The sequence below is a fragment of the Phyllostomus hastatus genome, unplaced genomic scaffold, assembly GCF_019186645.2.
Source record: "Phyllostomus hastatus isolate PE091 unplaced genomic scaffold, TTU_PhHast_1.1 phas_scaffold_21, whole genome shotgun sequence".
Taxonomy (NCBI): Eukaryota; Metazoa; Chordata; class Mammalia; order Chiroptera; family Phyllostomidae; genus Phyllostomus; species Phyllostomus hastatus.
The window spans coordinates 14,527,006-14,554,324 of record NW_025334017.1 but is presented as its reverse complement, the minus strand read 5'-3'; the positions used below and the strand labels follow the sequence as shown (position 1 = coordinate 14,554,324).

The window sequence follows — 27,319 nt, the reverse complement described above, 5'->3', positions numbered from 1 at the left end:
GACCTGAACCAGATCTTGAAAGACGGGAAATGGGGACTGAGAGAGAGAGAAGCACTAAATTAGAGGAGCAAGAATGAGTAAGATGAGCTTCTGGGACAGCAGTCCCCATCCTGAACTAACAGAGTGGCTGTGAGTGGGAGCCTTAGGGAAGGGCATGGCCAGCATATTCTTCTCCCTGTATCGTCATCCCAACTTTCCACCCCAAACCCTATATGCAGACCCATTGATATAAACATACCGATCCTTGCATTTATAATAGCTTTCCCCCCTTCCCACCCCCTCTAATCCTTAAAAGGAGAATAAGAATCGTAATATTTCCTGTGTCCTTACATACTCCTACTGGTATATTCAACATTCAGATTTGGGGGGGTTTCAAGTAAAGAATGCCATTTCTTATCCTGACCTGTTATTCTTTCCTTACACACACGATCAAGAGACTTCTGCCACCTACCTTTAGTCCCACCCCCCCTACTTCCCTATAAGCTTTTTACTGTCTGAGTTTTGGATAGTTTCTGCTCACCCCTGCCGGAATGTACTTCTTGTCCTTTTCGGGGCATGGTTGTGTCTTCCTTTCCACCCTAACCAGGTGGTGTCAGTTCATTCACTGAGCAGCCCCATGTCCATGCTCATGGTGCCCACGTGGATGACACATGCAGATGTTTCTTTGTGCTGTCTTCTTGAGTGTGCGCGCTTAAACTTTCCTCGAGGGAAGGTGTCGTGACACCTGCTCCTTTGGGTCTACAACACCGTCTTGAGTCATGGTTGGGCCTGTGGAGACTGCCGGTGAGTGCTGTCAACTGAACTAACTTGAAAAGGGTTTTTCATAATATAATTAATCTGCCCACTCAGAAAATAAATGTTCTCTGCTTTAATAAGAGGGCAATGGAATGAAAAATAATTCTGTCTCTAGAGGTGTTCTAAAAGGAAAGATTTTTACAGCATTTTGTTCTGGAAATTAGTATCTCCTCTCCCTGCCCTCCTCCAAAAAGAAGTATGGCTGTGATTTTTCACAATAGTTAGCTATTTAAATAGATAAGATTTTTTTTCCTTTTAGCTAATGGTTAAGAAGATATTCCAACAGCCACCTGCTTGGACCATGACTTAATTCAGACCCGACCAAAAATAATACTGGGTGTTATTGGAGCTTTACTTGCACTCACCTCTGCCAGACTCCTTAATTGAGAAATAATGGATTCTACATAGGGTTTTTTTTTCCTACTTTGGGGAAATTTCATGATATAATGTTACATAAAATGTAAAACATTTCATCATAAAATATTTATGCTCTCTTTTGTTTTATCTAAAGGTGACTTTTCATGTAAAGTCATTTGTCTCTGGGAAGTAAAATACTTTTATATGACTTTGACAAAGCAATCGTGAACACTAAACCTAGTTCTGTGACTTAAAATTATAAGAGAAGACTTGTACATCCAACAGAAACTCTCAGTGCATTCGTTCCTAGTGGAAAGAGGAGATCTGCTTTTCCTGGGCACATCTTGCCCTCTCTCCCCTGTGTGTAAAGCCAGTGGGGGAGGGGAGCAGCCTTCTAGCTGCATGTGCCTTTCCTGCCCGGCCAGGCCAGCGTAGACCAGGAAGTGGGCTTGCAGCTACACACTGGATCTTTCTTAGGAGCATGGCCATTGCTATTTTGCCTTTGCTTTGTGGTGTTCCAAAGTTCAGTGAAGTTCATCAGGTAGTGTGGGCACCAAATTGCATCAGATCAGCTGTCAGAATGGGACCCTTAACAGCTTTAGTGCAGCTTCAGGACAAAAACAAAAACAAAAAAACAAAAAAAACACAAAAATAGTTTCTGAGAAGCTTCCATTCAGCAAATGCTTGATGAGTGTGATGACTTTTCTCAGTGAGAAAAAATAAAGCATATACTGGGTATGTGTTTTTGAAGCAGTTGCTGAAATCACCCACTTACATACAGTGGTGCTAAGAGTCAGGCACTGTAGGTGTTTGGCAAACCTGTGTGTGTTCAAGTCACACCCTCTCCCTTCCGAGTCAACAAGACTGTGATCGCTATGTCTGAGGAGAAGCCCAGATATGTACCTTGTATCAGGTACTTGCTACTGATTCTGTGGCAATTAGTAGCCGTGTGTTTAGTATGTTGGTAAAACAATATTCAAATGAAAAACCCCTAGGTTACTTTGAGAGGCATATGCCATGGAGATTAAGAGTTTCGGTTCTGGAGCCAGAAGGCCTGGGATCGAATCTCAGGTCTGCCTCAGTTGCTCATAATCTTGGGTAGTTTGTTCACTTGTAAAATGGGATCTAGTAGTGCCCACCTCATGGGGCGGTTGTGACGGCTCAGTGCACTGTAACATGTAAAATCCTTTATTTGGACCTGGCTCAGAGTTACCGCTCAATAAGTTTTAAGTACTATTATTTGTTCCTGTCACTTCTATTTTGCTTCTCGTATGTTGTTGTTAATCTTAGAGAAAAGAACACTTTAGTGCACATCAGAATGTCCCATTCGGAGTTACCACTCGATAAGTTTTAAGTATAGTATTTGTTCATGTCACTTGTTTTACTTCCAGTGCGTTGTTGTTGTTCTTAGAGAAGCGAACACATCAGTGAACTTTGGAATGTCCCATTACACAATATAGAATAGGGGAGACAGCGTGAAAAGCATTGCGTGGACTCTAAAACCAGACTGGGCTCCATTTGAATTTCACACCCATCTCATGGAAGCTGTATTAACCTAACCCTCTGTTTCCTTATCTACAAAATGGGAATGTGAATACTTCTATAGGTTTGAGTTATGAAGTATAGGTAAAGCATGTAAAAGAGGAACATATAATGAGCACTTAATGGATGTTATCCATTTTTAGTTTTATTATATTTTGTATTCTGGGCATGTTTGTATAGGTTGTCTACAAATACCCAATTGCTTTTATAACCTACAGTTCTTTTAGACTATTTGATAGGGAAAGGACTAATTAAATATGGTTAGTATTAATTTGTATTAACTTGTTAATTACTAATTAATTAGCACAAGTTAGCTTAAAATACTGATAAGTTGTAGATATATAAATATATATGGCAAATACATATCACAGAGATAGATAAATTGGTTGATTGATTCAGTAATCCAGGTTTAGGAAGGAGAGAAGATGGGAACTTGGGAGGTTTTTCTGAGGAAAAGGGCTTTTCTTCCATGCTGATTTGTGACACTGATAAGAAATTAGCCAGGATATAATGGGTGGAAGTAAGAGGGGCAGGAGTAACCTTAAGAAAACCTCCTGTTGCTTCACTAGTGTTGGAATGGGTGTCTGGGTTGGGGTTGGGATTACTGGAAAGACCTAAGGAAGCCCAAGAAATAAACTGGAACCAGCCTGGGCCTAATGAACAAGCCCTAGTAAGGAGTTTCAATTTTATCCTGAGAGCAATAGGGAGCCACTAATGGTTACTTTTCTTTAGCAGGGGAGTGAGAAGATGAGACATGCATATTAGAGAAAGTATTGCACTGCCTTTGTGGAGAATGAACTGGAGGGGTCAGACGGTGGGCAGGAACCCAGGAAAGGAGGCCGCACAGACACCCAGTGCTGGTGGTCTGGACTAAGTGTTAGCAGTTCTCTGGGCTTGAGTCCTGCATGAAGGCAGATCTGATTCTGGTGGTGAAAAATTAATATTGCCCGAGCTTGATTCTCTAGTTTGTACACCTCTCTCTGAAGTAAGTGAGATCCTTATGGAAGTTGCATTAAATCTCCTGGGCCACTGAGTGCCATTAAATGCCTGCTCAGCACACTAAATGGAATGGAATCCAGCCTGCAGTCAGCCAGTAAATGAATATAACTTATGTTGAATCCCAGCTAATGTGCAGTCTTGGAAGTAGCATTAAGTCTGCAAAGTCACCTGGGTACCATTTGCAGTGCTGAACTGTGATTTACTTGGTCATACCTCAGTGGCCTGTATGTGCCAATACAGCTTCCACAGTCTTTTCTGCTTTGTTCCAGGGAATAACTTATGAAATGAAAACATCCATTTTTGAAATATATTTTCTATGTCTTATTCATTTTCTTGGTGGATAGGGATTATTGGGTTCTGTATTTATTGTTTGAAAATGTGTAGTATAAATGAAAGTAGCAAGTCATAACCTAAAAATGTATAGTTTAAATGAAACTACAAGTCATAACTCAAAGTAATTTTTCCTATCAAATATATAAAATACTTAAAGTTCTTTTAAAAGCATTGATAGTCACAGTTTTTACCCCAAAAATGTTTTACAAGGAATTTTTAAAATGCTCCTTATAAGTTTGTTTTATATATAGTATCAGTATTAATTGCTCCCTGATATGCTAATACAGAATGAGTGACTCATATGCCCATGAGGTCCAGTGTTTATAAAAACAAAACAAAGCTTATGTCATCCTGATAAGTCCTGTGAGGTCCAAGGATATGTCTTAGTCATCTTTTTATCCCCGTGTAACTATCACCATGGGCCCAGTATTTACCATGATTAAGAAGTATGAGATTGCCACATAAAATGAACATTAATATGGGAATCTCGTCTGTTGAGGCCCTGATGTTCATTGTGGGGTAAGTATTAGCAGTGTGAGGGCACTCTGCTTATCTGTGATGGGTGTTCTGGGAATTTTGAACAGTTGGTGTTCCTGAAAGATACAACTGAAAAAACCTCAAATATGAGTCTGTGTGTTAACTAAATTGAAAATGATCTTCAGAAATGTTTTTCCTTCTTAATGAAAATAACAAATCATCAGACTGGTTTTCAAAGTTCAGAGATGCTTGATTAAGTAAGTAGAAAAAGAATGTTAGATATGCAAAAAGATCGAGTCATGTTTATCTAGTTTGGGAAAGTGTAAAGACAGAAAGAATTTATGAGTCCAGTGGAGAATGCTGGAAATGTTTGCTGGGATAAACAATAACAGTTCTTAACATTCGTGGATACTGTAGATTGTTGATTGTGCTTTCCAAAATGTTACCTCATTTGATCTGTGTAAGAAATCCTACGAAGTAGAGCTTTTGCCAGTAAAGAAAGTATATCTTAGAGTGATTAGGTGATTTGTCCAAAGTTCAAACAGCTCCTAAGTGATCAACTGGAAACTCTGTTTTCTGACTCCTAAGCCATCACGTAAATGTTCAGCAGCAAGTAAATAATTGGCATATATTCGCTGCAGGCATCTGTAAATAGCCTGTGCCATCATTTGCCATAAAAATTTTGTTTTTTTAAATGGTTTTTCTATTAGCAGAAGCAACACAGGTTCTGAGTAGAATATTTAAGAATGTACATTGGCTTTATGAATATTATGTGATCAGTGATTATATCTCTCTATAGATAACATTTCTGAGATTTTCGTGTTTTTTAAAAATGTCTTATGCCTTTAGACACAGACTATATAGTATGGGGGTTGCCAGAGGGAAAGGGGTTGAGGGGGACAGTAAAGGGTAGGAGGTCAAATATATACGGTGATGAGAGATATGACTTTGGTTGGTGGGCACACCATTAGATATACTGATGATGTGTCAGAACTGTTCACTTGAAACCTATATGATTGTATTAACCAATGCCACCCCAGTAAACTTAATAAAAAAAAAATGAGTGGAAAGAAAAGAAAAAAATGTTTTCTGCTTTTAAAAATATTTCCAATGAGATCACCAAAAACATTTTTACTATTTTAGAATTTAGCAAAATAGTATGAATTTTTTCCCACATCATTGAATGCCATTATAATATCATTTAAACAACTTTATACAATAGTAACCTATTTTCTGATTGACACCTATGGAAAACTTTGGGATACCGTCTGTGTTGTTATTAGAAACAACACTGAAGAACGTCTTCACTAAATCTTTGTATAAATCCCTATTTTTTTTCTTAGAGTAAAGGCCTGGCAATAAAACTGCTGGGTTAAATGGTATACAGAATTTCTTAATAACTGACCAGATAGCCCAACAGAAAGGTTGTGCCTATTTAAATTCCCAATTTGCCATACATGAGTACCCTCTTTCATACACATGCCAGTCCCTGATCTTGTCTTTCCAAAAATCTTTACCAATACGGTCATCAAAATTAGTATACTGTTGCTTTGCGTGGTTTAATAAGAAGATCGTGAATAAAGTGAGGGACAGAACTCAGACGTGCTCTGAGGCTTGTGCCCTGCACAGTGCCTGCTGTTAATTGTTGATCACGGGTAGCTCTTCCACAAATAAAATGTTACCTGGACAGAGCATGTAATAATAAAGTATCGCTCATGTTCCTCTCTTATCTTTGTTTTACAAATACTTCAAGTGCTGCCCTTCCTTGTTCTGCAAAATGAAATAATCACCTTTTTCAGTGGGTCATTATGATGATAATTGCAAGCACTTTAGGTTCTTGGAAGCAGCAACATAGTTTGTGAGCTTATAACTTCAAAGACCATCTCATCTTGACCCATCATTTTACTAAGCACACATCAAGATGTGAAAAATCCTGTTGTGTTTTACTAATTGAAATGGAAAGCTCGGTGTCTAAATTTTTGCACAAATGTATAATTTCAAACATAGTTTATATGTGTCACCCTGTCATCACAAATGTACTCCTCTTTACTTTTTAATTCTTTGTAATGTGGTAAAACAAAAATTGTCAGCCATTTTAGGAAAATGACATTTTAGCCATGGCAGTGGATCCTGGTTTTGAAAAGAAACCACGCATATTTACAATGAACTCCAACTCTGCTTTATCTAAGTAATAATTTCCTGTAGACATTATTCCGCCCAGCTCAGTCAACCATATTTCTTTTCATTTTGTTTTAGGTAGCAGTTTTACAACATCGTCAGGATTATATACAGGAAATAATTCACTCACAAATTCCTCTGGATTTAACAGTTCACAGCAGGTAATTTAAAAAGCCAATTTAATTTCTGAAAATTTAAAACTGCAACAGATGATTTTCTTCTATGAAAAAGGGTCTGTTTATAGTACAGTATAATGTGAGAGAGCCTTCCTAAGCTTTTCAGTAGTTTTTTTCTTTTTTTTTTTTTTAAATCTCTTTAGTAGTCTTACATGGTGAGTAGTCTTACATGGTTTTCAGGTTGGTTTAATTTTACCTATTAATGCATCATGACATAGAAGAAATATGAAGAGTGTGTCTGATCTTATGTAAAATTTGTTTGCAAATCTGAACACTTCAGTCAAAGTGTGCTTGTGGGTTTCTATGTAATTCAGAGACGAATCTGTTTGCAGCTCTACTTTGAAATGTAGGAAATAAGCAGCCGTATTCTGACAGACAATTCTTGTATGATTTGATTGCATAGGACTACCCATCTTATCCCAGTTTCGGCCAGGGTCAGTACGCACAGTATTATAACAGCTCGCCATATCCAGCTCATTATATGACAAGCAGCAACACCAGCCCCAACACGCCTTCAACAAATGCCACCTACCAGCTTCAAGAGCCACCATCTGGCATCACCAGCCAAGCAGTGACAGATCCTGCGGCAGGTAATTATGCATTTTATGGGTTCTGCAGGCTGTATTTCTGGTGCTTTAAATGAATTTTTCTACAGTCATCTATTCATGCAGTGGTCACACAGTTTTGGCAAATTTTGGCAAGCCTACATATAAATCAAGCAGTGTGATCGTGGCCGTGACTTTATATTTATTTGTTTAAAAATTTTAGTATAAAGTATGTAAACTTCAAGAACACATGAAATAGATATTTTGTTTAATTATAAATATACATTTTTCAAGATATATATTGCTTTTTAGATGTAGACTTATATTTAGCTGTAATTAACTATAATTATAAATTTGCTAACATATTAAATATGAAAATAAGTAACATCACCTTGAATTTAATGTTTATTATCATTAAATATTTAATGTTTTCCCCAAAATATAAAATAGCATCAAAGGGTTAGTGACAGTGGAAAACCGTTACTCCCCTAGCCAGCCCTTTCCTCCTTGTGCCTGTTGTGAGTGTCGAACTGCAGGCCCAAGTGTGGGCGTTTTCCATCGCCCACACGCCCCTCTCCATTCCTGGAAGTTTTTCTACTATGGTTTTGATACTTCTTTATCCTTGTCTTAACATTTTTTAAATATAATCTCTTGTTTCATAGATAATAAGGTTAGTTACTATCCTCCAAGAGTCAAAGAGTTTTCTTCCTTTGCCTTTTTTTTAAGATTTTATTTATTTTTAGAGAGAGGGAAAAGGACAGAGAAAGAGAGGGAGAGAAACACCAATGTGTGGTCGCCTCTTGTGTATCCCCTACTGTGGAGCTGGCCTGCAACCCAGGGATGGGCCCTGACTGGGAATCAAACCAGCAACCCTTTGGTTCACAGGCTGGCTGTCAATCCACCGAGCCACACCAGCCAGTGCTGTCTTTTATTTCTAGACCAAAGCCCACTCTGTTGCTTCAAGTCAGGTTAGAATGGTCTTATACTGAAAGACTCACCTCTATATTTTGATCAGAATATTAATTCTAGGTGATTATCCTAATCATGAAAAAAAGTTTTAGATAACAGATGACTAATTTAAATTTGACTGTAAGTTTATTCTGTAAATATTAGCAGATGATTCCCTAAAAACATCTAAAGTTTTGTGTTCTACCTTTTCTCTTAAATGTATGCTAAGAATTTTATTCCAGAGCCAGAAGTTACATCATTCTTAAACAAGTTTAGGAATTCCAACTAATTGCCAATACTCACTTTTTCTGTACATTCCCAAGTCTAAACATTTTTATACTTGAACATCATATTCCATTTACCTTTTAAAAAAATCTAGCTTCATAGAATATTCTTCATGCCACATGTATAAGTACAGTATTCATGGAACCTAGTATACATGTCTCTTCTGTCTTTTAAGTAGATTCTACATTTGTATAATCTCACTGAAGATGAACTTTGTTATAGAAGATACTGAATTTATTGCAGAAAGTGTAGCATATTCTCCCCTGCTTTCATAAACTTCATGAGGAAAGATAATGCCTTCTGCCAACTTATAGGGACAGCTCACATTTTCACATGAACGCTCTGGGTCGCGCAAGATCTTGAGGGCTAAAAGGGATCTTGAAATCTTGAAATGAAGATAGCTATGTGACTGAGAAGTAGGAAAACTCTTTTAGGGTCCATGGAATAACAGAAAAAGAGACAGCAGAATAATTTTACTCAATTCAATGGCATTTTCGTTGTGAAGTTTACAGTATAAAACAAGCTGGTGGAGACTTACTTATGTTTTTTAAATTAAGGGTGATTAGAGCTTTTTAGAAAAAACAATTTAGTCACAAAAGCTGGTCTCTGAAATTTGATGTTGTTTTCAGTGAGTTTTATTTACAAAAGGGATGCCATGTAAGGGAGTGGGAATGGCTTGGCACAGAGCCGTGCCAAGTGGGAAACAATGCAAAATTATAATTTTCTAAAGGTATAAATGATTTTAAGGTCAAATGATCTATTTTAGGTTTTATTTGAATAAACACTTAATGTGTGGACACTTATTTCAATTTAATTATCTTTATGGCTACAAATAGGAATGAATTGAACTGGGGAGAAAGTATTTTTCAGATTTCTTGTATTCAACATTTCCCACTAAATAACTGTGTATGGATAAGCCTTTTTTGTGTGTTGCATAGTTAGAAATGGAAAGTTCAGTGAGTTTCCACACTGAAAAAGAAATGTGGATTACTTTAAAAAATTCAAGGAATATTTAGTCTGGGTTTTGGGGGTATTTTTTTACATTTGTGGTAATACTGTGGATTTAGCCTCGGTTTTCTGGCACTAACCTTTTCTTCTTACTAATGATATTTAAAATTATAGACTTGTCCTTCTTGATTAAAAGGGAGTTCTTTTTGTAAAGTACATATATTTATTAAAGTAAAAAAATGAAAGGAATTCTTTTTTTATACATAACAATGTTTTTGTTTTAAGATTGAAATTAAAAATAGCTGAAATAATCTCTATTTTTGTTCAAATAATTTCAAGTGTTTTTCTTTTTTAAAAAAATTTTATTTATTTTTAGAGTGGGGAAGAGAGAGGGAGAGAAACATCAACGTGTGGTTGCCTCTCATGCACCCCACACTGGGGATCTGGCCCACAACCCAGGCATGTGCCCTAGGCTGGAAATCGAACTGGCAACCCTTTGGTTCTCAGGCCAGCACTCAATCCACTGAGCCACACCAGCCAGGGTTCAAGTGTTTTTCTTTAATTTTTTAAGTAAGTGTAGTGACTTTCCAGTCCATATTTTCTAATGCTGAAAAGATAGACTCTAGTCATTATTTGTCTGCTCGTTTCATGCAACCGTGCAGTACAGGTACATACATACTTATGGTACCTGTTGTGGTATTGTTCATAGAACTCTTGTGTCAGAATGAACATAGAAAGATAACCCTGTAAGGTTTCTTCAGGGAAAACATGTAAGGATTCATTTGTTTTTTTTTAATTGTGTATTTTTAAAGTTATATGAAGAATAGGTATCTCTTAAATCCATAGCTTTACTCAGTGTTATTTATACACATGTACCTCCACATGCATTTTAAGCTCAATCATTATTTTAATATGTTCATAACTAAATATTGAAAATTATATTCTTTGGAAGGGCATGTGTAATACATTAAAAATAACAACTTGAAAATGAAAGTATAATTTCAAATATCTAATTCACTTTAAAAACTGAAAACAGCGCATTGGTTTTCATTTTTATTGAGCTGTAGTGCACATGCAGCATGTTTGTTCTGGGTGAACAGCATCATCGTTTGATATTTGCGTAGACTGTATGGTGACCGCCATGATCACTCGAGTTAACCTCCAGGGTTCTGTATAGTTACAGATGTGTTTTTCCTGTAATGAGAACTTCTAAGTCTATTCTCTTAGCAGCTGTATAATCCTTTGCATTCATTTTTAAAAATGAGTTTGTTAACTATGTTTTGACTATCTTAATAAAGTTCACATCATCTGGAGGTATGTGGGAATCCATCTACCTTGAGAAATACAGTGAGGTTTATCTGGTCATTCAGCAACATTTCATTTATTGGATTCAAGAAAGTCATGCTTACTCTTCAAATAGAGATGCCAGCCTTCTCCCCACCCCCCAACTAAAAGGACATTTAGCTTGCTTCCAATTTTGGTGACTATGAATAAAACCATTACAAACATTTATATGCAGGTTTTCGTATGGACTTAATTTTTAGTTCATTTTGGTCAATGCCCAGGAGTGTGATCCCTGGGTTATATGGTAATAGTATGTTTAGTTTTGTAAAAAAACAAACAAACAAACAAAAAAAAGCCAAATTGTCTTCCAAAGTGGCTCTTCCATTTTGTGCTCCCACTGGTAAAAGAATGAGAGTTTCTATTGCTCCATATCCTTGCCAGCATTTGAAGTTGTCACTGATTCAGAGTTTGGCCATTAAGTATGGTGTTAGTTGTAGGTGCTTTGCAGATTTTTTTTTATCAGCTGGAGGAAGGTCCCCTCTAGCCCTAGTTTGCTGAGAGTTTGTATCAAGAATGCCTTTTCTGCATCTGTTGATATGATCATACGATTTTTCTTCTTTAGCCTATTGATGTAATGGATTACATTAATTGATGTTCAAATGTTGAACCAGCTTTTCATACCCGGAATGAATCCCACTTGGTCATAATGTATAATTTTTCTTGTACATTATTGGATTTAGTTTTGCTATTGTATTAAGGATATTCACATCTATGTTCATAAGATATATTGGTCTATAGTTTCCATTTCTTGTAATGTCTTTTTCTGGTTTTGGTTTTAGGTTAATACTGACTGCATAGACTAAGTTAGGAAATGTTTCCTCTGCATTTGTTTTCTGAAATATATTGTAGAATATTAGTATTATTCATTCCCTAAATATTTGGTAGAAATCACTAATGAACCCATCTAGGTAGGTCTAATCCTTTAGGTTTTAGAAAGTTAATTATTCATTAATTAATTACAATATTCCTTTATTAGCATTTTAATGCCTTTGAGATTGCCAGTGATGGCCATTCTTTCAATTTCAATATTAATATTTATGTCTTTTTGTACTGGTTAGCCTAGGTACAGGTTTATCAATTTTATTGATCTTGTAAAAGAGCCAACTTTTATGTTGATATTTATCTATTGTTTTTATCTTCTTAACTTTTATTGAATTTTCTGCTTTTTATTATTTCTTCTGATTACTTTTCATTTAATTTGCTCTTTTTCTAGTTTTTTAAGGCTTAAATTTTGGAGTATTGATTTTAATTTTTGTTCTAATATGCACAGTCAGTGCTGTCATGTGTCATCTAGGCACCGCTTATGTTGCATCCCACATAATTTGATAGGTAACTTTTTCATTTCTATGTATTTTTAAATAGTTTTATTTTCATTATCATTAAAATTTGCCCTTTTAAAGAGGCATATACTTATAAGCATTTTACTGGAAAAAATTACAGAAATTTGATGTTGTATGGTATGTATCATTTGTGAAAATATCCCAGTTATTCATATCCTCCCAATTAAATGGCTTTCTGTTGTTAGAGAATATGTTTGGCTTCTGGGAAAAGGGTATTACATGTCACATTCAAGTTTCACTATCTAAAAGAGAAAGTTTTGATCAGAGTCAACTTTTTTTTCTTATTTAAATCCAAAACTGTAAGACAATATCAAAATTAAATCCATGATTACTTTAATTTTTAAATAATGGATTTCATTTTAAATTGTTTTCAAGTTTTCAAAACAACTTATTTTTAATTTCTTTTTAATATGTATTGGGGTGACATTGGGTATTAAATTATAGGCCTCAAGTGTACAGTTCTGTAACACATCACCTGTGTGTTGCAGTGTGTGTTTGCAGCTCTTCCTTACAAAGTCAATGATTTTCTTCTATGTTTAAAAACATATAAACAGTTAAAAAAGAAAAAAAACATTTTAGGATGTTTATCTTTATGCTAATATCTGAACACACATTATTATCTCTTGGCCACTGACATATAAAGAGGATGTTAACTCCTTGTATTCAATACTAGTATGTTAAGGCATATTATTACCAACATAACTGAATAAATATTTTTTTAAAAAGTAATAAAAAAAATTTTACCACCTAAAAGTGATTTTCATGAAGGAATTTTTTTAATTCACTTTTCTAAAAAGAGTACTTAAACCATTTTTTAAAATCTTGTATCATTTGACTTACATGTATACTTAAAATATGAACACTCACTTGTAATTCAATTACTGTGCTGTATTTAAATAATTTGGTTTGAAGACATATTTCTTGTCCAAAATTTCTTAGAACATCTCATAATAGTTAGGACAACTATCATATTAATACTACATGGTAAAAATACAGTTGTTGGGTTTGGAGGTTCACATTACATTACTTGCCATCTTATAAGATAGTCGTGAGGTAGGTACTATTTGTTCCCATTTTACAGATGAAGAAAACATGGCACTTAGCTCTTAAATGCTCAGTAAATGTTAGGTATTAAGTTAATCAAGAATTTTGAGGCCTAATTCTTATGAAAGAATTATTAACCTATAAAATTATATTTTTTAAATAATGCAAAGGAGTCAGAGAAAACGACAAATTAAATTTTGGGGGCCAATGTGAAATAAAGGCTAGTTTGTTTTTATCAGTAATGAGTTTTAGTACAGATACCTTAAAAAAGGTTGATTTCTCATCCAATTTGTTCATTTGAATTCCTGACCAAAAACCTTGTGGTTAAAATCCACCTTTTCATGCTCTGACTGCATGCAGACAAGTTACTGGTTAAGGTGATGTACGGGAATCTTGCTAATATTGAATTTCAAGTGACAGAGGAAAAGTCAGTATAAGAGGGAATTCAATATGCATGGGAAACCATTTGTTCCCTCTGCTTCTTTGATCCTTGCCAAGGCCCCGAAAGTAGAGCAAAGCGCCTGAAAACAGGGCAGCATTCTTGTGCGGAGCTGCAGGAGAATGCTGAGCTCTCACAGGAATTCAGTGTGACAGGATGGAAAACTAACCTGCCCACGTCTCCCCTCTAAATGCGAGGAATCTGGGCCACGTCTACACCACCCAACATGCCTGCGTCTGCCCTGTAGAGAATGACCAGGAGATCTGCAATAGCAGGCACCTAGAGTCCTGTGTTTCGCCAAATGAGCGGTTTTGAAAAATCTTTAGGCCATACTTGCTCATTTTCACAGATGCCTGTGGACTTGGGAGAAGTTTGCCATTTGTTCAGCTCAAAAATAAACTATTTCAGTGAAACAATTTTCACTGACATTTTGGAAACATTTGTCAGCAGAACAAATATTTGTATCTAAAATAGCCAGGCTATTGAGACGTGAGAAAACAAAACAGATGTTCGTTTGGGGTTGGTCAGCTAGTTTGTCTTGGTTGCGAGTGTTTTCCTTCTTTCTGTTTCTCCCCAGAGGACATGCAGTGTTAACCTTAACGAGATTATACAATTCTTGGAAATTAAGTTCACTCGTTGTTTTGTATTGCCAGAAATGTAATAAAAATGAGTTTCCTTACCTTTGAATTTTGGACTGTATTTCCAAAATGTGAAAAATTTGGTGTTTTAGCATTTACCCATTTTGTGCCTCATTACAGGCTTGAGTAATTTTGTTAAGTAGTTAGCCAGAAGTCAGGATGCCTTACAGCATCAGATTAATACTTGGGTTTGAATATGTAATTTTTCCCTTATGGTTATATATAGCATAAGATGTATGTAAATAATCAAAGTAAGAAGGCATATATTATTGAGCTAATTAAGTTAATTTACTGACCCTCCTAACCATTTATATTTTATCTTTTTTGTAGCTAATTGATTTACTGTTTCTGTAAGGCATTAAGTATCGAGTGGTACCAGCACTAACCAATGTAGTAAGTTCCCATGTTTAAGTTGGAGGATGGAGCATTGACTGACCCAGGTTTTTAGTTTGAGGTGGTGGGGAAGAGAACAAAGCTATCTGTGTTTGCCATCTCTCTATCTCATTCAATTGGGATTGAAAGGTTGGTGGATGAGTTTTGGATTAACTTTAAATAAAGGTAGGATTGATGAACCAACTTTAGTTCCTACTTGAGAGCCACAAAAAAAATTAAGTTTAATGAATTTTTAAAAATTTACTGGATGATAACATATGAGCATGGGACAAAATTATAAAAGTACATAAAGGTTTACAGAGAATGAAATCCTCTTCCTCTCCTGTACCCAGGTCCTTTCAGAGAGTCAGTCTTTCCGGTATTTTTCGAAGCATACACTCTGTATAAGTACATGCCTAGCACCTGACCTCGCCACTTTCTTTCATATTCAAGTATACATACTTTTCATTACCCTTTTCCTTAAAGCAGAATACCATACATGCTCTTCTAGACCCTACTTTTTTGACTTAACATACAGAAAAATACTTGATAAGTATTTTTGTTATGGATTTGATAAACAAGTATAATAGTAGCTAATATTTTTTGAGTGCTTACTACACGCTAGACATTGTTCTACACACCACTCATGTGTGAAGTTAGCTCATTCCTCCCCCACTCCATGAGACAGGTGGTGTTGTCCTTCTCCCCATTTTACAGACAGGGATGCCCAGGAGAAGTCAGTCAGTGACAGCCCTGGGATTTCAGCTCCAGAAGCTTGGCTCCAAACCTGAGTTCTTAACCAGGAAAGCGTGCCACTTCTTGAAACCACTGTGTCTGAAATTTCATACGTGCAGAAACATGAAAGTGTAAACAAAGAGTTATAAAATGTAGTAGCTACCTGGTATTTGTTTTTTTAATCACTCATAGCACCTAGCAAAGGTAGATGTTAGAAGGTATTCAATTAAATATGTGTAAAATGTTTGAATGTTCTCTATTTGCTGCTAAAATAGATAGGTCTGCAGTTATGGAGAAGCAGTATGTAGTGTATGTAAAGTTATTTTGTACTGTAAGCATTCCCTGAACTGTATCTTCCGCTTTCTTGAGTCTGCTCTATCCTCGCTCCCCCTTTATCCTATTTAATAATTGTCTGTCATGGACCTGCTTTGGAAATAATTTTTCACAACATCTCTTTATCATTTCCCTCCCCTCACTCACCAAGGAATTCATTCTCTACCTTGACAACATTTTTTCTGCTCCTACCTCACAGCTGATGAGTTGATACTTGATGACTAAAAAAAGTATAGGGATACTGACATTCTCATGCCAAGCAACAGGGCAGCCGTGCATTTTAAAGTGACAGTACCCAATACAATCTCTTTCTAACACTTTTGAAAATATTTATATGGCCCCTTCAGAAACTTCACCAATTTCATAAAATTAAAATTGTATTTTTTTCAACACTCCTATTTAAGACAAAGTTTACTGTTTCCACTTTTAGGTAACTACTAATGTTTGACTGCAACCTTGGAATAGTTTACATTGTACACAGGGTGGGGCAGAAGTAGGTTTCCAGCCATTCCTATGGAAAATAATACAATTAATAAATAATAATATAAGAACGAACTCTGCGTTGCACATACAACCGTAAACCTACTTTTGCTCCCCCCCGTTAGTGCAGCCCAGTAATCCCCGGATTACTGACTGGCCTGATAGTCATGGATTGGTTTGGATATCATGTCTACCATTGTTTCTGTGAGAAAATAGCTTCCAGATTTCAAACTGCTTGTTTTAAAATATTTGGAACATAGCTGATCTTTAAATTAATAACTCTCTTATGTCTACAAATCCGCTTGAGTAATGTTAGCTTGAGCAACTGGGCAATAAGGAAGTTTTGAATTTTAAAGGTGAAATGACCATATGAACTCTTTTGCCTAAAACCTTCACTTGAGTGATTATGAATAAGGAATCCAGAAAGATTAAGTTTTCCCAAAGCAGCACAGTCTGTCATTGTCATCAGAGGCACCTCTTGATGGCACTCTGAAGTGGCAGCCTTGGGGGACAGCATGACATGGTGTGGCCTTTCCCATGCTGCCCTGGGCAGCACCCCTGTCTCCTGAGGATGGGTGTCCTTTAATGAGTCCCAAAGTAGGATATGTTCGGGATACAAGTTGTTGGGGCCAAGTTTATCAGGTTCCTCACTTGCAGTTTTTTCTGATGCATTGACACAGTGAGACTCACTGGGAACTGCATGTTGTTCTCCGCTCTCCACCCGCCCACTCCTGTAGACAATATCTGTGAGCATCTCTTGGGCACCACGCTTCCTTGGTGTACAAGTGAGAGAAACCGGAGTGGCAGCTAGGGACTCAGACCTGGGCCAACCCGGGTTCTGATTTACCCTGGGCAGGTCTCTTAGCACTTTGGTGTATCAGTTTTCTATAAAATGTGCATAATACCACTCTTAAGCTTAGAATGAATGTGAGAATGAAGTTATGCAAGTGTCTAGCTGACACATACCAAGCAGATGTTCATAATTACTTCTGTGTGCCAGGCACCATGCTTGGTGCCAGGGACGTGGAGGTGACACAAAAGGCATATCCCTGGCCTCAGGAGGCCGAAGTGTTCCCCCTCATGAGTATTATTACTATAGTGCATCGTGCATGGTGGTTGTTTCAGAGATGAAAACCTCTGAGGTGTGGTCACCAGTTTCCTTGACAGAGAATGACTGAGGATGGCTAAAGCAAGGTTAAAATGTGTGAGAAGGACAATAGAAGTTTTTATGAGGTTGTCCACAGACTATTGGCGAGTGATTAATGGCCACACTCCAGGGATAATAAAGCTCTATTAATTTAGTCACGAGACCCTTCCTGAGGAATTAATTTACCTGGGAGACCTGAATTAGTGATTGCGTGGAAGGGAAGTAATAGTTATGGAATACAGAAAGAAAAGTCAAAGCAATTCTCTAAAATTAATTCAATTAATATTTACTCATCTCTGACTCTGGTTAACTCTGTAAAGTTAGTCAACACATTTTCTTGCCTGTGGTTTATTATGGCTGATAGCTAAAAGTTTTCAAGGTTCTTTTATTTTAAGTCTTTTAGTCCTTGATAAGGTAATAGCCACTGTGAATCTAATACAATTTAATGTAATAATTTATTTAAGGGTTTGCTGAGACCCCTTTTTGCGGGGACATTGTAGATAGCTTCCACTTTAAAAAATCTGGTCTAAAATTGTTGTGGTCACATTCTGGTCACATTCTGTGGTATGCTTTGAAGCTTGTTGTTCTCTTACTTTGCAGCATCTACATGAATCCCAAGTAGCTTTGTGAGGTGTATCACAGGCCCTCTGTCAGAACTACGGCCTTCCACATGGGGATCTTTCTCGATTAGACCTCTGTTTTTAAGACAATGTCACTCCTGTTTTCAGCAGAGCTAACTTGGTAAAGCTGTGGGTTTCCACTCCACTCAGCAACCAAGTGTAGCTCCTCTTCAAGCTACTCATTAGTATAACCTCTTACCTCATGGCTGCTTAAAGCTCAAGGAGAAACTTGGATCTGTCAGCTGCCAAAAGGATAAGTAATGGCCCCCTTCTTCTAGATATTTTCAGTTTTACCCTAAAATAAGCAAGGTGCCTGACCCCAGTGCTCGGAAGTACTAAGTGTGGAGTCAGCTGTCATCAGCCGCAGAAGTAAGAAACTTGTAAATCTGCTGTTTGATTTACCACGAGGCTGTGCTCCTAGCATCACACAACATCCTCTCAGTCATCAGACCTGTGAGGCCTGAGAGGCCTCTGTCTTGTCTCTATTAGGAACACCTGTGTTTCAGTAGAGACCTTGCTGTCTTGTCTTCTGCGCAGTGAGAACTGCCGGCGTCTTTGCACTGAGCATAGCTTTCTTTAGTCAAGCAGGCCGGTGCTGACCCCGCTCTCCCCTGGCTTTAGCTTACTTTTTCCAGCCCAGCTTTTCTTCTAATGTATGCATTCACTTTTTTTTTAAAGATTGCTTGCTATACAGTCATTGTGTATATATTTGATGGGTTATCTCTCTTAAACCCCTTTTGGAGAAAAGAAGAATATAAATTGTGCAGAAAATAGAATAAAAATTTAAATGTTTTATTCAACTAGACTAAGGGCCAGAGAACAGATTCCACAACCGCTCCATGCTAAGGAAGCACTTACTTTGCAAATTACACTGTAATTAATTATAACCACAATTTGTCAACGTCGCCATTTTGGTTCATATGCGCTCAGGAAGCCTTAACCATTTGGTTAGTATCTGCACAAAAACCTCTTCTCATAGTTACGGCTTCCTAAGAGCACACGTGTCTACCTCCTCTCCGCTTGAAGCCCCAAATCTACCCTAATTTAATAGACTTGTTAGTAGCTTCAGCTCACCTGATTGGTGTAAAACATGTTGCCAAATGTGAAATTCCTCCCAAATGTAAGAATACATTTTCTCTACTGCTGACATTGTTTTCAAATTATGCATTTCGAATGATCCCGTGTGAAGCATTCTAAGAACTTTCTTCTGGAGGAGTCTCTTTCTTTTCCAGTTTCCTATTTAGTGTTTTCCCTAAAGCATCTGCTTCAGTACAGTTGTTCAGCTGATGACCTCCCTTGACTCGGCATCGATATTGATAGAGATTCCTGAGGAAGCACACTTCCCACAAGACTTATTCCTTAATCGTGCTATTAAATTGCGTTACACTGTTTGCTAATTTGAGGAAAGGCAGCAGATGCGTTTTGTCTGTTAGCACTAAATGGGTTTGAGGACACTCTCCAACATTTTGTTAGCTATTCACTGAGCATCTCTTACTTCGGAAGTACCATTGGGGTCTGTGGGGACACAGAGAGCAAGAGGAGTTATTGTTCTCCTCTAGAAGCATTGTATTATATGAAAAGTCAAGCCTAATAAAGGTTAAGTTTTAAAAATGTTGTACTAGAAGAAGCAGCAAAGGGCTCCAGAACAGTGCAGGAACAGCGGTTTCTTATGTAAAGTATTTGGAGAAAAAACTAACAAAGGAAGTGAAATTCATCCTCAGCATTGAATGATGTGAGTGAGGGCGGGACAGGGGAAGGGAGGGATATTTAGTCAAGGCCAGAGGAACAGACCCCTTTAAATGGGCTTAATGGCAGAGTATCATTCCATTAAGAACAAACTAAAACTATGTATCAGTTTCACTAAATATAAAAGCAATTTTGAGCTGGAAAATCACTGTATTTAAGATCATCTTTATAAGAGAACTGAGCTCAGAGAGGTGACTTTGAACAACTTATTTCACACGACAACGTTAACATGTTTGAATGAATACTTTATCATGTATTATCTCATGTAACCTTCACAATGGTGCTCTCCCCATTTTAGTGTTGAGAAAACTAAGGTTCAGATCATTATATGAATTACAAGTTACCAGGCCCATTCTGAAATACATGTCAATCTTACTGTTTGAATTTGTAGGTTATTCTGTCCACGGCTAGGAAATTTGAAATGCTCATCTTCCCATGTTCTGTCCTGTAAGTTAGGGAGGTTGTGGAGGTGGACCAGAATTCCAAAACTGGCAAGAGCCATGCCCTCCGCAGGTGGGTTGTTTCCCAAACACTGAAATGAAAGGAGGCTACGTTTCCAGAGTCAGTGCAGGTTCAGGAATCCAGGTAGCTCATCTCGGTCCTGGGCAGATCCTTTCCTCTGGCCCCAAATCTGCAGGACAAGGTGGTGGCCAACCTGACGAGGCAGGGTCCCATCAGAGGCTGCCCTGCCTCACTTTGTCTTCACCACTGCCAAAAGAGTGGTCTGGCGGGGGGTCACTTGAGGAAAGACCCAGAAGAGTGGAGAGAGAGCCACCCCAATATCTGGGAGAAGAGTATTCCAGGACAGGAAACAGCAGTCACCAGGGCCTGGAGGTGGGACTGTGCTTGGTAGATTCGGCGAGTAGCAAGAAGGTGGACAGGTTGGAGCACTGTGGGAGAGGAGAGGGGGAGGGGGCAGGGAAGGGGTGCAGAGGCCAGATCACAGCAGGCCTGTGGGTGTAGAGAGGACTTGGGAAGTATTTAAGACAAAAGGGACAAAATGTCACACACATTGGAAAAGAGTCTCCTGGTTGTTGCTGTGTCTCCGCCAGAAGGGAGCAGAGCCATCAAGCAGAAGGAGATGACTCCAGGCGTCCAGGTGGTAGGGAATAGCAGGTCAGTGCTGGGTGTGGATCGATGAAACTGGTCAGATTGGAGAGAGATTAGAAAGTTGGGTGACTGGGATTTGTTATTAGACTGAGTGTTAGAAGTAAGAACATAAGAAATGTGAATGACATCATGGATTTGGCCTAACAGCTGGAAAAGTGCATTTGCCATTTACTGATGTGAGAAAGTGGCAGGGAAAGAAGGTATAGTTGAAGAACCCACGGTTCTGTTTGGTACCTGTGAAGTCTGAGATGCCTTAATTAGAAATCCCAGGGGAAGACCTGGCCAGGTGGCTCAGTTTTGGTTGGAGCATCGTCCAATACACCAAAATGGTTGTGGGTTCAATCTCCAGTCAGGGCACATACGGGAGGCAACTCGTCGATGTTGCTCTCTTTCTCTCTTCCTCTCTCCCTCTGTTCCTCTCCCCCTTTCTCTCTAAAATCAATAAATATGTCCTAAGGTGAGGAGGGAGGGAGGGATAGAGAGAGGGACAGAGGGAGGGACGGAAGGAGGGAGGGATAGGTAGATAGATAGATAAGAAAGAAATTCCAGGGGGATATGGCAAGTTAGTTGTTGCCATGCAAGTAAGTCTGATGTTCATAGGACAGTTTAGAACATACATTTGTGAATTGCCACAAATGCCATTTAAAGCTTATGTGCCTGGATGAGTTGACTGGGCCAGCAAGTGCCAGTGCAGAAGGAGTGATCATGCTGAGCCCGGGACCTTGGAACTGAGGTGGAGGCCTCCCGGAGGCTAAGAGAAGTTGGTGTTGTAGAAGGAAGGCAGGATTGGCTGTGTGCAATGCTGGTAGAAGTTAGAGAAAAATGGGAATTGAGATTTGACCATTGGATTTGATGATATTGGGGTTATTGGTGAATTTGACAAAGTGAAGTGTTGGTGTTTTAGAGAAAATAGTATGATTGAAGTGGGTTTGAAAGAGAATGGGAAGCAGATATTCACAATTCTCTTAGTTATTTTTGCTGCACACTACAAGGTAATGAAGAGGTGGAACAGAAACAAGAGAGAGTTTGGGAGTCTGTTTTAGGCCAGAACTCTGCCTAGGCTAGATGCACAGGCAGGTGGTCCAGTAGAAAGGGAATGCTGGTTGGTGTCAAAAACAGGGGCCTGCGATCACACACCCAGACAGGGGCTGGCCTCAGGATCCCAGAGTGAAACCATCACAACAAAAGGGCAGGCAGACTGAGGGTAACAAGTCCTGGCAGGGGGGTTATTTGGCACAGAGAGTGTAGAGTAGGTGCTTCTATTTCCTCAGTGAGTGAGAACCAGGCTGCTTGCTTGTGGCTGGGGGTTGACTTGGTCTTAGAGAGTGGCAAGCTGTCTCCTGCTCTTGCTCCTGGACCTAATGGACCCAGCTGGCACTAAGCTATTGTGAGGGCAGGAGCTTTTGTCCTGCTCTGCCAGATTGTCAGTGCTTAGCACATTGCCTGGCACATGGTAGGTGCCCTGTCTTACCACGTACTCTTAAGGTACCTCATGCTTCAGTGGCTCAGAGATCTGTTGGCGATGCCACAGGCAGGACTGGCTCTGTAATTTGTGGGCCCCGGTGCAAAATGAAGTTGCAGATGGAAATGAAGTTTCCAGATAGCACAGCAAAGAGTAAACCTAGTGCAGGGCCCATCTGAGCACAAGGCCCTGTGTGACTGCGTAGGTCATGTGTCCATGGTGCTGGCCCTGACTCCAGGTGCGGGGTCAATCTGATCAACAGCAGTCAGCAGACTAGGGGCAGTGGCTGGAGGTACAGTTCCCTGAGAAGGAAGCATTGCATATTGACCTCTCTTTCAGAAGTTTAAGAGAGAAAGATCAAACCCAAACAGTAGCTTCTGTCTTCACAGATGCACAGAGATGAATTCTAAGAAAGTGAGTGGAAAATGCTCATAGCCATTTAGAAACCTTCATGATTAAAAAATTCATGAGTGGTGTCTTCTGAAACAGAATGCCTCAAATAGCAGTGGTGAAGGGAAGGGTAGGAAAAAGTGAAATTCTACAACGCCTGAGGTTGCAGTCATCCATCTTCAATGTAAGTGGCATCCATGACCATTAAAAAAAAATGTCCTGCACAGGTGACTCAGTTGGTTGAGGAGTTGTCTGGACACCAAAAGGTTGCAGGTTCAATCGCTGATCAGGACGCATACCTAGGTTGCTGGTTTGATCCCCAGTTGGGGAGCCTGTGGGAGGTATGGGAGGGCAACCCGTCAATGTTTCTCTCTCATGTGTATATTCTCTCCCTCTCTCTTTCCCTCTCTCCCCCTCCCTTCCTCTTCCTTCCCATCTCTCCTTCCCCTCCTCTAAAATTAATAAATATGTCCTCAAGAGAGAATTAACAAAATTTTAAAAGAGGTAAGAAAACCCTCCCCATTCATTCTCAAACCTCCAGGAGAGAAAGGTCCATGAATGGCAGTGAGATCCAGTACAAAGACATGAGCTTATTTTGTAGTTGTTGTAAATGGATTTGTGTCTAAGAGTGTTTCTAAACAATAATATATAAAGATCTTGTTAAAAACATTTTCCAGCATTATTCCCTTCTATTGAGGAAAGGAAAACAAATTTACCTGAACAAATGGTGCATATACATACATTCTCTGTTGCGAGCATTTCGTGTCTATGGTATTGCATTCTGTCACCTGAGAATTTGAGCATGAGGCTTAAGCCACCACTGGAATTTCTTTAGAGTCTGGAGAATAATAGGAATTTCAGTTTTCAACTCTGAGGCTCTCTGACTGTAAAGGCTGAACCCAGGCTGTCCTTCTCCCTCACTGTCTTACAGAGAGAAGAATCCATTAAAAAATATTGTCAGAGGCCTGGAAGGAACATCTGTCAGAATCAGTGGTTAGAAGTCCCTGTAAGTCAAGGAAAATCTAAGTTTTCAGTGGGAGACGCCTATGTGCCCCTTTCCTTTGCCCTTTCACCTAAATTATAGTGAACAGGAGACTGGATGATGGTGGTAGGGCCTTTGAATTTTTCCTTTGCTCAGAAACAGCTTAACTCGTTTTCTGGTGTCACTGGTCTGCTTTGGCCCTCCATAGTCAAGCAACTACAAAGAGCATGGTAGCCAGTGTCCCCAAGGCCACACATCTGACACAGAGCCCGTCTTTCAGTTTTGTTAGGTTTGGTGCCGGCTCCTAGCCATTCTGTTAGAGATGCGCACACAAAGTCACACCTGAGGAGTGTGTGTCCGGTGCCCATATCCACCCGAGGAGAAGCTCTCTCTTGCATTTCAAGTTACTGTGTTCAGGGGAGAAACAGAATCTTACCCTTGTCTTGTTTTGTTGGCGTGTTCAAGATAGATACCTTTGGATGTCATGATGGCTCGGCTCCCTGACCCCCAGGGTAGGGTCTTCTAAAAAGGATCTATTAAATTCCTTTTATGCTCATTAGCAACTCAAAAACAATAGCACTTTGTTTGGGACCTTGTTCTCCACTTAGTCCAGCAACATGTTTTACTTACTCTCTCTACCACACAATTTTAACATTTAATGTTTGCATCAGTTTGGAAGAAGAGATATCACCCAGGGAGGTCAGGAGGCAGTCATTGAATTGAATCTCAGAGTCACCATGGAGTTGCAGAAAATGCACAGTCACTTTAATGATACAGCTACATGTTCCTAAAAGCCAGATATGTTTTGTAAATACAGTTTCATTGAAACGCAGCCACATTCCTCCATGAACACATTGCCTGTGGTTGCTTTTGCAATGTAACAGCAGAGCTGTCATTGCAACTGAGACCATATGGCCCACAAAACCCAAGATTCTTTACAGAAAATATTTCCTGACTGCTGCATTAGAGGGTACAGACTCCGCTCCCAAAACAAGAATTAAAATTAGATAAGGTGGGCAAGCCAGTTCTGTGCGTCTGCATGACCTGTGACCCATACCCTGCTGACCCGCAGGTCAGTTCCACTGCTTTTGCCTCTTACGGTGCAGCTGGTTGAGAGGTTTTCTGGGTAATTGTGATTGTGTGTGGTTTTCACCATGTGCATTGATTACAGAACCTGTCTCTGGAGTAAGATGTAATCTCAATTATTTATGTTAATTAACTCAGTTTACAGGGCAGTTACCTCTGCCCCAGAGGAAAATTTCAAAAACTATAAACAGAGATACACCCAATGGGTGCATAGGATTCTTTTGCCCAGTGGCATCTGCCCTTTGAGGAATGCCAAGCGAACCATGACATCCTTCCCTCATTGAGTCGGAATTAAGCTGTCTTCTTTCTTTCAGTCTTCCTCATTCTGACCTGATGTGCCACCTTTTAAGAAGACTTTTGCATATATGTATGTTGATTTTGAGAGTCTCAGAATTTGGGGGTTCCTGGGTGTTCATTGCTCTCTGGCATCTTCTTCACACTCACCCGTGTGAGTATCCCATGTACTTAAGTCTTGAACATGATACTTCTGCTTTTAGGGATGTAACATACCCTGTTCTTTTTATCTGAATTCTGCATTGCAACAAATAGAATGTAATTTCTGATTACCATGTTCACTGAATTCAGATAGTCTTTGTAAGGATTTTCCTCAAAGCTCTGCAGTTCTTTTTGTGATAGGTAATGTCTTAGGGTTAGCAGAGACTCAGGGTCCGGGCAGAGACTGTAGCTGTCCAGACCTCCACTCAGCGTCACACATATGACGGGAGAGTCCTCTCAGCAGCAAGGAGGAGTCAGGTTACTTAATTCTGTTTCTGGGGAGGAGTCCTTCAGCTCAGACTTGGAATGAGCCCTCCCAGAGCCCAGTGAAGGGAGCCTGCAGGAGCCCAGTGTCCTGCTCCCCCAAGGGAGCTTAGTTAGAGCAGAAATTCCCTGCTACCCTTAGAATAATTGAGAACGCTTACCCCTAAATCTTCAACCAGGTCTCCATGCTGCGCAGCAAGACTCCATAAACTCCTCTGAAGGAAAGCATCATTTAAGGAAATAATCAGCATAATTTGAGGAACTAGCAAGCCTGGAAATACTTGGAAAGTATCTGCAAATATGAAAAAGAAATTAAAACTTTTATATATTAGTAAAGGGATATAAAAACTTGGCAGTGAACTTAGATGGGTCATAGAAGGAAATAGTTGTCAAGCACATATACACAAGCATTTCCCGTATCTTCAAATTGATAGAATGCAATACCATTCTACACCTAATAACAGTGACTTCTTTGAAACAGTGACAACCAGTGTGTGTAAGGCTGTGCTAAAACTGACACAATTTAAATTAATATGATCCTTTTGAAAACTGTTTGGCAATACATGTAAGAAAGTAGATAAATGTTAAGGGAGGCATGAGAAATAAAACCAGATAAGGAATTTGGACTAGATATAGTAGGCAGTGAACCCTGATGATTTCTGGGGGCTGAAGTTGCCCAGGGTATTCTACATAGATTAGCCCACTGGTGACTATTTAAAAGGAAGAAACCAAAAACTAACATCTAGGATGATTCAGTAAATATTGTTCATCCATAGGTGATAGAACTTTAAAGCTAAGTGACTAGGCTGTGTCCTCCATTTGACAAACCAGAAGACCAAGGGCAAAAAACACTTCCCTGAGGCCCTAAGACTTGTGAGGTCAGGAGAACTAGAGAAGCCAAGAGGAACTTGATGGAATCTTCTTAGCTCCAATTCTGTTTGTCTTTTTAATATTGAAGGATTTATGGAACAATTTAGCACAATTTACAAATGTAGAATTTTAATGATCTTGTGCAGAGCTTAGTATTTTGTGATTGAATTTATAAGCATTAGCTTTTAAGTAAGATTTTAAATAATTAAACTATTTTCCATTTGAAAATATTCTGAGTAGCTAGTAAAAATAATCAGATAATCTTCATAGATTGAATAGAGTAAGAGCCAGAATTGAGAAACACTCAATCCTTCAGTCATTGGTTTTTTTAAATGTCTGCTTTGCACTCTAGAGACTTGCTGTGCTCTCAGATTACACAGGGGCACCCCCAGTTCTGCCCTCCAAGGGCAGGAGTGATGGACATTTGCTCAAAATCAATCAATCAAATTATATGGCATCCACTAGGAATATAAATAATTGTACAAAATTATGCAACCTTATAATAGAGATAAATGTAATTACAAAGGAAAGACCAAGATTTAAATGGAGAATTCACAGCACTGATATTTCAGCTTGATCTTTAGGGGTTTCTATAGGAATTTCACAGACAGGTCAGGGGAAGGAGCTGAGTTGAGAAAGAGCATTCTAAGTGAAAGAAATAGAACTTGCCAAGTTGCAAACAGCCTGACCATTTCAGAGCACTGAGAACGTTAGGCGTGTCTGTCCCAGGTGCAGACCACGGAGGAGACAGAACAGTTAGAGGTAAGGGTGTCAGACAGTGACTCTGTGGGACTTTTCTTTTTTTCAAGGTAGCTAACATCATAGAATACTAGTGTCAT

At 38.8% G+C, this 27,319-nt stretch overlaps 1 protein-coding gene across 6 annotated transcripts in view; it reads left to right on the top strand.

The window, feature by feature from the left end:
• The window catches only part of EYA1 (EYA transcriptional coactivator and phosphatase 1), a 296,080-nt gene that overhangs the window by 193,700 nt on the left and 75,061 nt on the right, over positions 1 to 27,319 (top strand). For all 6 annotated transcript variants that reach the window (XM_045861482.1, XM_045861480.1, XM_045861481.1 and 3 more), the window contains 2 exons: positions 6,760 to 6,842; positions 7,261 to 7,447. In XM_045861482.1, the coding sequence (XP_045717438.1) occupies positions 6,760 to 6,842; positions 7,261 to 7,447 (270 nt within the window). The remainder of the gene's footprint in view (positions 1 to 6,759; positions 6,843 to 7,260; positions 7,448 to 27,319) is intronic.